A 14,601-nucleotide genomic window follows, 5' to 3' on the forward strand; every position below is an offset into this window, starting at 1 on the left:
AACCTGAAAGACATCTCAGGCGTGCCAGCAATGAATGCAACAAAACCAAAATAAAACTGCAGATGTAATATATTATCCTGGTACACATCAGTAAATTTCCAGTTGAAATAAACATGGAAGGTACAGTGCTGCAGCTGACAATATAAAGAACTGAGTGCAAAATCCACATCGGTTAAGTGTTTGGTCCCATTTCTAATCTACATTATTAAGTTGAATACTGAAATAGAGCATAGCCTTGCCACTTTAGCTGAAAACATTACAACATGGAAAATGGTACAAAGGTTCCACATTCAGTTCATTTTGATGATGCTGTGCTCCAAAAATCTTTCGTTTCATCTTTAGCCATTTCAGCAACATTCTTGGAGTTGTGATGCACATTTGCCTGCAATAAATTCAAGACTTTTCCTAATCAATTATATACATTTAATTCACTCAGTGTCCTGTAAAGGCATTGCTTCCTCTAGATTTCTATGATCTGAAAATATGACCACTTTGTATTGAATTTCTAAATTCAGATTCACTTAAGTAAATCAAAAGGAGGAAGTGGTCTCAACTTCAAATTCAGGGGCACCTCACTTAGTACTCTCAATACAGTAATCTTCCAGCCTCAATTTCATTATTATACTGGAAGAAAAAAAGAATACGTCTGTTTTGTTGTCATTTTTGAATATGGACAGATTAACCTGTGCATAACGTAACTGTATCTTTCCAGTCTTAACTGACATCAATATAACGATGGACACAGTTGTTCCATTTAAAAATGAACATTTGGACACAGCCAACAGGTAAACAAAAAACTGACAATCTATTTTCAGTCAACAGATCAAATCATAACTGTTGATGTCAAGATTGCTCCATTTAGGCAACTATAACACTGGGTCAACTCATCCAGACACATGTACCATTTGTGGGTTCCATACAACAACATAGATGGAAAATTAAATCAATTGTAAAAGTTATTTTCTCCACTGTGTCATGGTTTCGAACTACTAATTAGTTCTGCCCTTCCTTCCTTTTTCTTGTCAAAGCACACTTACATTAGACCAGTATTTTTCCAGGATAGCTATCCTTCATACAGGCCTGCACAATATGTCTTGTTATTAAAACCAAGCACAATCTTTCCATAGTGGCATTCACATCACAAATATGATTTGTTATAAATGACTAGACAGTTGTTAGCAATAGAAATTGATTAGTTTTTTTAAAAGCATGGAACCACATCTCTGTTTCAGTGGACTAGAAACTTTACATTCATTCCAGATAGTCAAGTATCAACGTCATGTCTGGCATTTGTTGCCCATTGCTAATTGCTCTTAAGCGGAAGATGATGAGTCATGTTCTTGAACAGTTTCATTCTGTGTGGCAAAGATATTCCCACTGTGTTATTAGGGGTAATTCTCCAGGATTTTGATCTAGTAATGATGAAAGAAAGGAATTTTACTTCAAAATCAGGATGGTGCACAACTTGTCCAGCAGGCTTGAGGTATTGCTGTTTCCACATGTGTGCTGACCTTTTCTTCAAGGCTGTTGAAACTTAAAGTTGCTGTTGAAGAAACCTTGGTGAGCTACTGCAGTGTGACTTGTAGACACTGGACCAATGGTACAGGGATTGATTTTTTAATTAATAACTGGGGTGTCAGGCCAGCACATCACTGAGCCTTGGATGGTGTTCAGCTTCAAGTGATGTTGGAGTTGCAGTCATCCAGGCAACTGAAAAGTATTCCATCACACTCATGGACTTGTGCCTTGCAGATGGTGGACAGGCTTTGGGCAGTCAGGAGATGAAATCACTTGCTGCACTCAATCTTTGATCTGCTCTAGTCACCACATCATTTATGTGCTTTGCCACTTACATTTTGGTTTAATAGGGAACCTGGTATTCAACTATATTACCAAGGGAAGGTGGTTAAGATTCTCACCTATTGAAAACAGCAATTACTTGGCACTTGTGCGAGATAAAGGAAGCTTGGTTTTTTAACAGCCCAAGATTAAATGTCTTGCTGTACACAGGCACAGAATGATTCATTCTCTAAATGGTGGTGAATGGATCAGATCACTATGAAATCATCAGCAATTTTATGGTAGAAGGGACTTCATTGCTGAAGTTATCAAGTTAAAGACACTCGGGCCTGTGACACTGTTCCAGGATCTTAACTTTTTAAATCTGTTCAGATGTGGGCATCACTTACTAGGCCAGCATTCATCGTAAATCCCCAAATGCCCTGAAAAATGTGGTGGTAAGGTGCCCCTTTGATCTACAGTACTGTTAGGAAGAAAGTTCCAGCGTTTTGACCCAGCAACTGAAAAGGAATTGCAATATGGTTCCATATCAGGATGGTATGCAGCTTGATGGGGAACTTGTAGGTGGTGGTGTTCTCTTGCATCTGCTGCCCTTGTGCTTCTGCACAGTAAAGGTCACAGGTTTGGAAAGTGCTGTTGGAGGAACCTTAGAAAGTTACTACAGTAAACACTGCTTTGATGGTGAAGGTAACAGCAAAATTCTGTGCATGTTGGAAAACTAAAATAAAAACAAAAAGTGATAGAGAAACTCAGCAGCATTTATGGAGAGAGAAACAGAGAGAGAGAAGCGCTTTGAGTCTGATATTGCTGAAGAGTCATCTTAGACTCAAAACTTTAACTTTGTCATATCAAACGGGCATAAGCTGCAAGTGATAAGCAGAGATAAACAATTCCACAGCCAATGGTCAGATCTAATCTCTGCAGTCCTGCCACATAGTCATGAATGATGATAGACAATTAAACAACTCACTGGGGGAAGAGGATCCACAAACATCCCCATCTGCAATAATGGGGGTCCAGCATATCAGTGCAAAATGCAAGGCTGAAGCATTCGCATGGAACATGGTTATGGTTGTTGGAAGCTAGTCATCTCAGCTCCAAGAAATTTCTGGAGTTCCTCAAGGTAGTGTCCTAAGCCTAATCATCTTCAGCAACTTCATCAGTGGCCTTCCCTCGTCCTAAGGACAGAACTGATTCGTCAATAATTCCACAGTATTCAGCACCATTCATTACTCATCAGTTACTGAAGCAGTCCATGTCCAAATACAGCAAGACCTGAACAATATTCAGGCTTGGGTTAACAAGTGGCAAGTAACGTTTACACCACACAAATGTCTCACAGTAACCATCTCAAACCATCTCTAACCATCGCCCTTTCACATGCAATGGTGTTACCGTTACTGAATCCCCCACAAGTAACATTCAGGGGTTACCACTGACCAGAAACTGAACTGGACTAGCCATATAAATACAGAGCTACAAAAGCAGATCAGTGGCCAGGAATCCTTTCTTGAAATCTTTTATGGGATGAGGACGTCACTAGCTAGGCCAGCATTTATGGTCCATCACTAAGTGCCCAGAAGGCAGTTTAAGAGTCAACCACATTGTTGTGGATCTGGAGCCACATTGTAGGCCAGACCAGGTAAGGACTGCAGTTTCCTTCCCTAAAGGGCATTAATGAACCAAATGGAGTTTTCCTGACAATCAACAATGGATTCACAGTCATCATTAGACTCTTAATTTTATTGAATGCAAATTCTACCATCTGCCGAGGTGGGATTTGAACACACATCTCCAGGACATTATCTGGGTCTCTGGATTAATTGTCTAATGATAATATCACTAAGCCATCACCTCCTGTAGAGAGTAACTCATCTCCTCACTCCCCAGAGCTTGTCCACCATCTACAAGACAAATCGCCTGGATGACTACAACTCCAACAGTAGTCAAGAAGCTTCACACCATCTAGGACAAAGCAGCCTGCTTGACTAGTATCACGTGCACAAACGTCCACTCCCTCCATCACCGACACTCAATAGCAGCAGTGTGTAGCATTTAAAAGATGAGCTGCAGAAATTCACCAAGACTCTTTTACAGCATTGTCCAAACCCACAACTACTTCTATCTAGAAAAACAAGGGCAGCAGATACATTGGTACATCATCACCTGCAAGTTCCCCTCCAAGCCACTCACCATCCTGACTTGGAGATTCATCGTCATTCCTACTGTGGGTCTAGAGTCACGTGTAGGTCAAATCAGGTGAGGATGGCAGATTTCCTTCCCTGAAGGGCATTAGTGAGGCAGTTTTCTGATAATTGAAAATGGCTTCATGGTCATCAGTAGATTCTTAACTCCAGATTTTTTTAAATTTGAATTCAAATTCCATTATCTGCCATGGTGAGATTTGAACCCAGATCCCCAGAACATTAGCTGAGGTTCTAGATTAATAGTCTAGAGATAATACCACTAGGCCATCGCCTCCCCATTACCCACCTCCTACCCATTTACTAACCAAGTAATCCTGATGTTGAGCTAGAACACTTCAAAACTATCCTGCATTTAAACTTAATCAGTTAACAGTTCTTATTGCATTTCCATTTCAACTATACTTCTACAAAACTGCACCCTCTTCTGTTGTTGTATAAATTGTTGTTTCTTTTCTAAAATTGATTTCTTGTATCTCAGGCCCGGTGAGCGCAAGATAAAAATCTTTGACTTCATAAAAACCAGAAGAACTGCAGATGCTGTAAATCAGAAACAAAAACAGAAGTTGCTGGAAAAGCTTAGCAGGTCTGGCAGCATCTGTGGACAGAAATCGCAGTTAACGTTTCAGGTCGAGTGACCCTTCCTCATAACATGAAGCTTTGATTTCGTGTTCCTTTTTAACGTGTTTAAATTCTGTACTACCAATCAATTAGTTTATAAACCCTACAAACTTCTTTCTGGAGAAGATACTTTTAAGCTAATAGCAACAATGAAACTTACGATATTTCCTCATGACTAAGGAAATGGCCAGAATGATGACATATTGAATCAGGCTTACATTAATGTGGGAGGGAAAGGCCCTTTTACTCTTAAACATTAAACAGTTAGACTGTCGTTGCTCAATGACAGAAATTAAACAGTGAACAGAAACTTGCAGAACGGTAACAGAAACTTATCAAAATGTTCTGAGGAAGGGTCAATCGATCTGAAACATTAAGTCTGACTTCTCTCCACAAATGCTGCCAGACCTGCTGAGCTTTTCCAGCAAATTCTGTTTTTGTATCAAAATATCATCTCTGGCAGTGATGATGCACTCCAGTCCTTACAGAGACAACTGTCCTCTGGAGGCTTCTACCAGGTCAGTGACACTACATGCTTGCTCTTTCTTCAGGAACATGCAAGCAGAGACATAACCGTAGAAGAGGGGCAGACAGTCATGTACTGTGAGCCCTTCCACAGCGCAAGGCAGTTCCTACTATCTCTGTAACAATGCTTGCCATCTTGGTTAGGCCCATAAAGAGATCAGTTAAGTTGTCCAACTCCCTTTGCTAGGGACACCCATAGATCAAGAATGTGGGGTTTAAGTGCAACCAAAATTTTAAAAGCAGCCCTTTTAGAAAACTAAATAGGGACTGTAAATGAAAGCAATTGAAATAAAGGTAAACTGTTTTCATCAAACCACATAAACTATGTGGAAAGAAGGAGGGCACCTTTGCAAGAAGACTGTCACTGGGGATCTCTGCCAACAGAAAGTACAACATATCCAGCCAGGATAAAGGCAAGGGAGTGGAGAGTGTGCAGCAGCTGTCCATACAAGAAACCACTCCATGCTACTTAAAGGTAACAAAGGTAATTTCACCAAATTGTAGGCCACAGGATTCTGAGGGTTGGTTTGCTATCCGACACCAATGTCAAATGCTAGACAGTCAGGGGACAGCAAATCTGGAAGCTCGCTGCATGCTTGAGACGCCTCGAACCTCTGTGCATTCAGGGGATGAGTACCACAGTCATTAGGGTCTGGATGGCTTTGGCTACAGACAGAACACTCATTGATGTCCTAATAGCTAATTGCACAGGTATCTTTCAGCCCACTCCTCTGCCATCTGACACATCTAAGTCTGGTCATTCCAGTATTCTGAACACTTTCTTCTACTAACTATCTAAACCTCATGACTGAGCAAAGGTTGCCATTACGGCAGCTGCCAGCCCCATGAGAAGGACGTCTGGCACAAGATGGTCATCTCCGAAACCTTGATCAGGCCAAATAAAAGACAGGCAATTCCTTAAAGAAGGTCTGAGGGCTCATCCACTCCATAAACAGGAAACCAAGCACCTGACAGAAGAAGTATGTCATCAGGCCGCACCACCTTGGAGGAGGCTCAGCATAAATGTATTGCTCCAGGATCTGAAGGCAGAATGTTACCTGGCTGTGGAGTCATAAAGATGCCTGACCACCTTCCCTAAATGGAAGGCTCAACACCTCAGCAGCAATCCAGTGTCACCTTTCATCCCAGAAAAATTGTTGTCAGCTTTCTTTGCATATTTGTGACAAGCTCTGGGGAAGGGGCCAAAGCGACAAGCAACTTGACAGCAATCAGCCGCTTATGACCAATACTCAACCTGTGTAGGTCAACACTTGGAGCTGTTCTACTCAATGTCCTAAGCAAGTGGTCACTTTGGTTTCTAGCTTTTGTTAATTTGTTGGCCAGCAGTCCATGGCAGGGCAAAGATGGACCCCCAGATAGAGGAGATGAGTGGTATTCCACATGAAGCACCCATGTTTTTCCAGCAAGTGGTCCATCTGCCACAGACCAAAAAATCTATTCATGCAGAAGTCAGATTTGGATGAATAAATGCATACGGAACTCAAAGGCTTGTAATGTCCCACATGAATACTCATGATCAATTCTGTCAAATGCCTTTTCCTGATCAAGGGAAAGAAAAGTTCTAGACAGACCAGTCCGCGAGGAAAGGTGCATTATGTCCCAGACCAGATGGATATTATTGCAAATTCTCCAGTCCATGATTGAGAGAGATTGGACAGGGTGAGCCATGTGGCCAGCACAGTGCCAAGGTGAGAAACAATGCCCTGGCAAAGATTTTGTAATCGTGCTGAGAACAGAGATCAGACACCAGCTCTTTAACAGTTGGAGATCTCTCTTAGGCAACACTGAAATTATGAAACAAACAGAAATCGCTTAAGAAACTCAGCAGGTCTGGCAGCATCTATACAGAGAAAAAGGGAGAGAGAACTTTGAAGAGTCATAGAATGCAGAAAGAGGCCAATCAGCCCATTGAGTCTGCACTGACCCTTTGAAGAGCATCTCTCCTAGTCCCAGACCCCACCTCATCTCCATAACCCTGCATTTATAATGGATAACCCAGCTAGCCTGCACATCACTGGACACTGTAAGGCAATTTAGCATGGCCAATCCAATGCACATCTTTGGACTGTGGGAGGAAATTGGAGCACCTGGAGACAACCCATATAGACATGGGGAGAACATGCAAATTCCACAAAGACAGTCACCCATGCTTGGAATTGAACCCAGGTCCCTAGTGTTATGGGGGAGCAGTGCCAATCACTGAGCCACCATGCTGCCCCTCAACTGGACTTGAAATGATAACTCTGTTTGTCTCTCCACAGATACTGCCAGAGCTGTTGAAATTCTTCAGTGTTTTCTGCGTTTGCCTTAGATTTCCAGAATCCGCAGTATTTTGCATTTATTTGAGCACAATTATGGCTGAGCTGAGAGGGAAATGTCTCCAATCATGATCATTCCTCCGGAACCTCCATGTAATAATTCCCAGGATGTTCCAGAATACCCTGAGGAATTTGATAGTCAGCCTATCCAGCCATGGAGAGTTGCCCCTGAAGAACTCGTCAAAGGTACCAGTCAGCATCTCTTGGCTCAGAGGACCAACCTACACAGGTCCTTTCCACAGAAATTTGAAAGCTTCCTCACTGGATAGGATCTGGAAAGAAAAGGTTAGAATACAAAGCCCTCATGTGGGCTCTAATGCCCTCCAGATAAGAGATCTATTATTTGCGAACAGCCCAAGGAGCTGCTGAGAGACTCCCTGTCTCCTGTCAGCGAGTAGGAGGAGGAGACACAGCTTACTTCCTTGCGGAACCGATCCGCGTCCTCACATGCGCTGCCTGACAGCTGACTGGAAGGTGTGTGCAACAGGTTAGCATCACTGCAAAGCAGACTGGGAGGAAGATGCAGCAAGTCAGCATCAGTGTGAAGTGGACTGAGACAGCAGACCTACACAGGACTCAGGACATAAATAAGAACAGGACTTTTCTCCACTGTAGTCTATTCTGACTCAAAGGAGCCAGGAGGAGCACAGTGAACCGGGGGGTAAACAGCAGCAACAGAGCTTCCCCATAAAAGCCTGAAGGGCGAGATGCAGATTGAGCAGTTAGATCCCAACAAGAACTCTGCCCGATTTTGTAAAGGCTGATGAAAATGATATCAGCTTTGAAGCCAATTAGTAGGTAGTGCATAAGTTGCTTTTGTCCACTTAAAGATGGATTAAGGACAGGTAAGAGAATGTGCAAACAGACAATTGCCTGAGGGTAGAATCAAACCCAAGTCTCTGATGCTGTGAGGCAGCAGTGCTAACCATGAGCTACCACACCGCCCTGATAAATGCAATCCCAATGTGGTTGACTCTCAATTGCCCTCTGAAATAAACTAGCAAGCCACTCAGTTGTGCCAATCGCTACAAAGTCTAAAAGAAATGAAACCGGATGGATCACCTAGCATTGACCTAGGCACCGGAAAAGATAATGGCAGAAACAGCCCTGTCAACCCTCCAAAGGCCTCTTTATTAACATCTGGGGGCTAGTGCCAAAATTGGGAGAACTGTCTCACAGACAAGCTAAGCAACAGCCTGACATTGTCTGTAGGGAATGATTCTGCAAGTATGACTATATCCCAGACACTACCATCACCATCCCTGGATATGTCTTGTCCCACCTGCAGGACAGACACAGCAGGAGGTGGCAGCACAGTGGTATACAGTTGGGAGGGTGTTAATGTAGGATTCCTCAACATTGACTCTGGACCCCATGAACTCTCATGGCTTCAGGTTAAACATGGGCAAGGAAACCTCCTGCTGATCACCACATACTGTCCTCCCTCAGCTAACGAATCGGTACTCCTCAATTTTGAATAACACGTAGAGGAAGCGCAGAGGATGGCAAGGGCACAAAATGTACTCTGGATGGGTGATTTCAATGTCCACCACCAAGACTGGCTCGGCAACATTACTACTGATCGTGCTGGTCGGGTCCTAAAGGACACCGCTGCTAGGCTGGGTCTGCGGCAGGTGATGAGGGAACCAACAAGAGGGAAAAACATACTTGACCTCATCCTTACCAATCTGCCAGCTGCAGGTGCATCTGCCCATGACAGTATCGATAAGAGTGACCATCACACAGTCCTTATGAAGATGAAGACCCGCCTTCATGTTGAGAATAACTTCCATCATGTTGTGTGGCACTATCACCGTTCCAAATGGGACAGACTTCACACAGATCTAGCAACTCATCCATGAGGCACTGTGGGCCATCAACAGCAGCAGAATTGTATTCCAGCACAATCTGTACCCTTGTGGCCTGACGTATCCCCCACTCAGCCATTACCATCAAGCCAGAGGATCAACCCTGGTTCAATGGAGAGTGCAGAAGGGCATGCCAAGAGCTGCACCAGGCATACCTGAAGGAGGTATCAACCTGGTGAAGCCACCAAACAGGACTATTTGCATGCCAAACAGCAAAAGCAGCAAGTGATAGACAGAGCTAAGCAATCCCACAACCAATAGATCAGATCTAAACTCTGCAGTCCTGCCATATCCAGTTGTGAATGCTGCTGGATACTTAAACAACTCACTGGAGGAGGAGGCTCCACAAATATCCCTATCCACAATGATGGAAGAGCCCAGCACACCAGAGCAGAAGATAAGGCTGAAGCATTCGCAGCAATCTTCAGCATTACAGATACCAGTCTTCAGCCAATTTGATTCATTCCACATGATATCTAGAAAAGGTTGCAGGCACTGGATACTGCAAAGGCAATGGGCCCTGACAACATTCTGCCAATTGTACTGAAAACTCGTGCTCCAGAACTTGCCGCTCCCCGAGCCAAGCTGTTCCAGTACAGTTACAACACTGGTATCTACCCAACAATGTGGAAAATTGCCGAAGTATGTCCTGTACACAAAAAGCAGGACAAATCCAACCCGGCCAATTATCGTCCCATCAGTCTACTCTTGGTCAGCAGTAAAGTGATGGAAGGTGTCACCGAGAGTAATATCAAGCAGAACCTGCTCAGCAGTAACCTGCACAGTGATGCCCAGTTTGGGTTCTGCCAGGGCCACTCAGCTCCTGATCTCATTACAGCCTTGGTTCAAAAATGGACAAAAGAGCTGAATTCCAGAAGTGAAGTGAGAGTGACAGCCCTTGGCATCAAGACTGCATTCGACCGAGTGTGGCATCAAGGATCCCGAGCAAAACTGGAATCAATGGGTATTGTGGGCAAACTCTCCGGTGGTTGTCATCATACCTGACACATAGGTAGATGGTCATGGTTGTTGGAGGTCAATCATATCAGCTCCAGGACATCTCTGCAGGAGTTCCTCAGGGTAGTGTCCTAGTCCTAACCATCTTCACCTGCTTCATCAATGACCTTCCCTCCATCATAAGGTAAGAAGTGGGGATGCTCGCCAATGATTGCACAATTTTCCACACCATTCGTGACTCCTCAGATAGTGAAGCAGTCCCTGGGCAAGTGCAACAAGATCTGGACAATATCCAGGCTTGGGCTGACAAGTGGCAAGTGACATTCGCACTACACAAATGCCAGGCTATGATGATCACCAATAAGAGACAATCTAACCATCACCCCTTGACATTCAATTGTGTTACCATCACTGAATCCTCCACTATCAACATCTGTGGGTTATCATTGACCAGAAACTCAACTGGACTCATCACATAAACACAGCAGTTACAAGAGCAGATCAGAAGCTAGGAATACTGTGGTGAGTAATTCACCTGCCGATTCCTCAAAACCTGTCCACCATCTACAAGGTACAAGTCAGGAGTGTGATGGAATACTCCCCACTTTCCTGGATGAGTGTAGCCCCAACAACACTCAAGAAGCTTGACACCATCCAGGACTAAGCAGCCCATTCGACTGGCACTACAACCACAAACATTCACTCCCTTCACCACCGACATTCAGTAGCAGCAGTGTGCAATATCTACAAGATGCACTGCAGAAATTCACCAAAGATCATGAGATAGCACCTTCCAAACCTACGACCACTCCCATCTAGAAGGACAAGGGCAGCAGACATATGGGAACACCACCACCTCCAAGTTCACCTCCACGCCACTCATCATCCTGGCTTGGGAATACATCACTGTCGCTGGGTCAAAATCCTGGAATTCCTTCCCTAATGGCATTGTGAGTCATATTACAGCTGGTGGACTGCAGCGGTTCAAGAAGGCAGCTTACCACCACCTTCTCAAGTGCAACTAGGGATGGGCAAGAAATGCTGGCCAGCCAGCGACACCCACATCCCACAAATGAATAGAAAAAAATAAAGTTGGGGAATCTCCTTTCCTATGTGCAATTTGGCTGCTGCTCTTCATAAATTCCAGCAATTACAAATTCTAATACAACAGTTGTCAAGTGCTTTGTCATGGGTTGCAGTTGGGAAAGCCATTTATATATGCAAATCTTTCTCTCTTTCATTTATTTGATTTCTTTATGCCATCACTCTAGCCAAGGGGCAACTGATGTCAGATGCAGAAGTCAGCTCACCCAGTACAAAACTGGAATCATGCATGAACATCATGAGTATATGCCCTTCTCAGATTTATAAATGTTAGCATAATTGCATTACAAGGTTGTTCAGTTAGTGCATCAATACTAATTTAACTCATATTAAAATAGTATCACATAAAAAATCTCCTTAGAAAAGTCTGTATGAATATTTTTGAACATTTTAGTCTGATTTACATTGTAGCTTCCTGATCATCCAATAAGTATATGAAATATTCAATCACAAACAAATTTCACTGACGTTTGGACATGCAGAATTCAATATGTTGGTTCATATCGGATGCTGTAATACAGCTTCGACTCACCACTTCATGCACAGAACGGTTGAATGAATCTTCCTCAGTAAGGATTAGAAGAATAATGAGTGCCATGTACACATGGTGAGAATTACGTTCTTCAACACAATACAAAGTCTCAAGAATTGGAAGAACCTGTAAATCAAAAACAACATATGGTCTGACATATACATAAATGTATATGCACACAATTAATTCCAATTCTATTTTCCCACCACCTGACCTCCCTTCCACTCACCTTGTTTTAAATAAAACATCTACACCATACTGAACAATTTATCTGCAAATTCTTTCAATACCCCTTCCTCCTCTCTTCTGTTGAAAGTAATGAGTTAAGCTCCAGTTTTTTTTTTTAAAGATTCAAGTGCCAATTCTCCATGTCTCATCACAGAATGTATCATCATTAAAAGTTGGAAAACAATACACCCACCGCCTAGGTGGAATTTAGATTTTTATACAGGATTCTACTCCTTCACCCAGTTCTTAATTTTGGGCAAGCCTTCAAGTATTCATGCTGAGAGCATAGCCCAGAAAGTATAAAGTGAAAAGTACAGAAAAACAAAACAACTCACCACAAAAGACTAGAGCAGTTACAGCAAAAGTTCAGAGGCAATCAACTCTAATTAAACACTTAGGAGAATAACACATGGTTTTAAACTACTGAGAAAGATCATTTAAATGCTATCTTGCAATGGAAATAGACTGAATCGTTCCTTAGTAATAGTTCACATGGCTGGTCTTAAATGCAGAGACCTCTTGTGGGTCGATCTGAAGTCTTCTTTGTATCACTGTCCACAATTAATAACTAGACAGTTTTATTGTCAAATCATTGCAAAGTATTTTTAAACAGGTTTTCAAATATTCATCTCTGGGGAACAGATTTGATTTCACCACTGGCCTTCTGGCCCAGAGGTAGAGGCACTACCAGTGCACCACAAGACTTCTTACAAATTACTATATGATCAGTTAAATGATTCAAATCTAAGTCATGGTCCATAAACTCTTCAAAATACTTCCTCTACTTCACTTATGAAGATAATTTCACACTGGGTACAGTTTCATAGGTAGTAAACTAGTGTGACCTAGGGTAAAATATCAATCTTCCAATTAACCCTAAATAGCGAGCTCTGACAAACAAGTTCACTGTGAGAAGAATCCCAAAAACTGTAGATCAGTAATCAACAAAGCAAGAAGAATCTGAATTATTTCAAATTTATCCCAAAACATTCTGTGCGCGGGGACAATTGAAACTGTCAAGACTAAAGGGGCTAGATTTTTGTAAGCTGGAGGGACATGATCAAAAGCAGTAAATAACATTGAGATACAGGTCAGCCCTCAGTGCGCAAAATATATAGAAGGCGGCAAGTGAATTCACTAAACTGCACTAAAAAATTCAATCACAGTACAACTAGAATCAGGGAGGAAGTACTCCTACATGAATAACTGGCTCTTTGCATCAGCTGCAAGCATGGGAATCATGTGTAGGCCAATCAGCAGCAAGCACAAGAGACTGACGATCCAAAGTTGGAGGAACAGTGAACAGATAGGGAAGTCACGGCATTAAGGGAATCACCAGTGGAGATCTGAGCTGCTACTGGAGGCCATGCCCAGTCCATTTTAACAGGAGTGCAATCTGCCAGGTAATGGAAGGGGCAGGGGGGGTTGCTGTATGTCAGTTCAGGGCCGTGAGCATTAGGTCAGCTGAGGATGAAGGAAGCTACCATGTGTGGTGGAGAAGGCCACAAGAGAGGTGGTGGGGATAGCGAAGATAACAAGAGGGTTGAGGGGAAGGAGGAGGATGCAAGAGGGATGTGGAGTGCGAAGGTGGCTTCAATGCGGGGGATGAAATACAGACTGAAAGAGAGGTGAGGGAGGAAATGGATGCTGCAGAGTGTGGGGGAAGAGACAGGCTATAAGGGGGATTGGGGGACAGGGACGCTGCAAAGGAGAAAGGAGAACAGTTTTAAACATGTGCCTGATTTTCCCAAATAGTATTCAGATTCTTAAGTTATTATGCACACACACAAGCTGATGGCATTGGGTGACTTCCTAGAATAATTGTAGGCTTGTTGAATTCCCTCTTCTCCAGATGGTATGTCATGTTGCCTCTAATTTTTCTTTTCTTCTGTGCGGGCCTCCAAGTTTTGTGCATGGTCACGGCTTCCAAAACTCAATGTGTCAGTATGCTAATCACAGCATGCAGACACTCAAGAGTTGCACAGTTTAAGGGAGCATTGATGGTGGCATGGACTCCAACAAATCCTCTCCCGAAATCTTCCACAAGTAATAAAGCTGACTGAGTTTGTAGCTCACACACATTGATAAAAGGAGTTGCAAAGAGAGATAGAGCAATGGGCTGTTGTTCTTCAGGCAGATCAAATTCTCTCTTCCTCCCTCTCACCATACTCAAAGATGTAATAGTCTGATCCCACTCTCAAACTGGGCCATGTGACCATTCTGAGCTCCCTGTTCCTCATAGGTGCAGTTGGACCCAATGTCTTTTCCTTCGCAAAGTGTCTTTTGCTTGAAAGTTCTCTTTATACCTCTTTATGAGTTCACATAAATAATATTTGGAATACATCTCTTTAAAACACTTGAAGGCCTGTGATGGTTCCTATTCACTGAAAGTATGTTAGTAACTAGGTTCTCAAAATAAAACT

The 14,601-nt window shown here is 43.0% G+C and overlaps 1 protein-coding gene across 1 annotated transcript in view; it reads right to left on the reverse strand.

Moving 5' to 3' along the window:
- dym (dymeclin) overlaps positions 1 to 14,601 on the reverse strand; it is a 446,122-nt gene that overhangs the window by 265,094 nt on the left and 166,427 nt on the right. Inside the window, exon 6 of the mRNA XM_048598245.1 lies at positions 11,951 to 12,076. Within this exon, the coding sequence (XP_048454202.1) occupies positions 11,951 to 12,076 (126 nt within the window). The remainder of the gene's footprint in view (positions 1 to 11,950; positions 12,077 to 14,601) is intronic.

The sequence above is a fragment of the Rhincodon typus genome, chromosome 1 (genome assembly GCF_021869965.1).
Source record: "Rhincodon typus isolate 14 chromosome 1, sRhiTyp1.1, whole genome shotgun sequence".
NCBI classification, from domain to species: Eukaryota; Metazoa; Chordata; class Chondrichthyes; order Orectolobiformes; family Rhincodontidae; genus Rhincodon; species Rhincodon typus.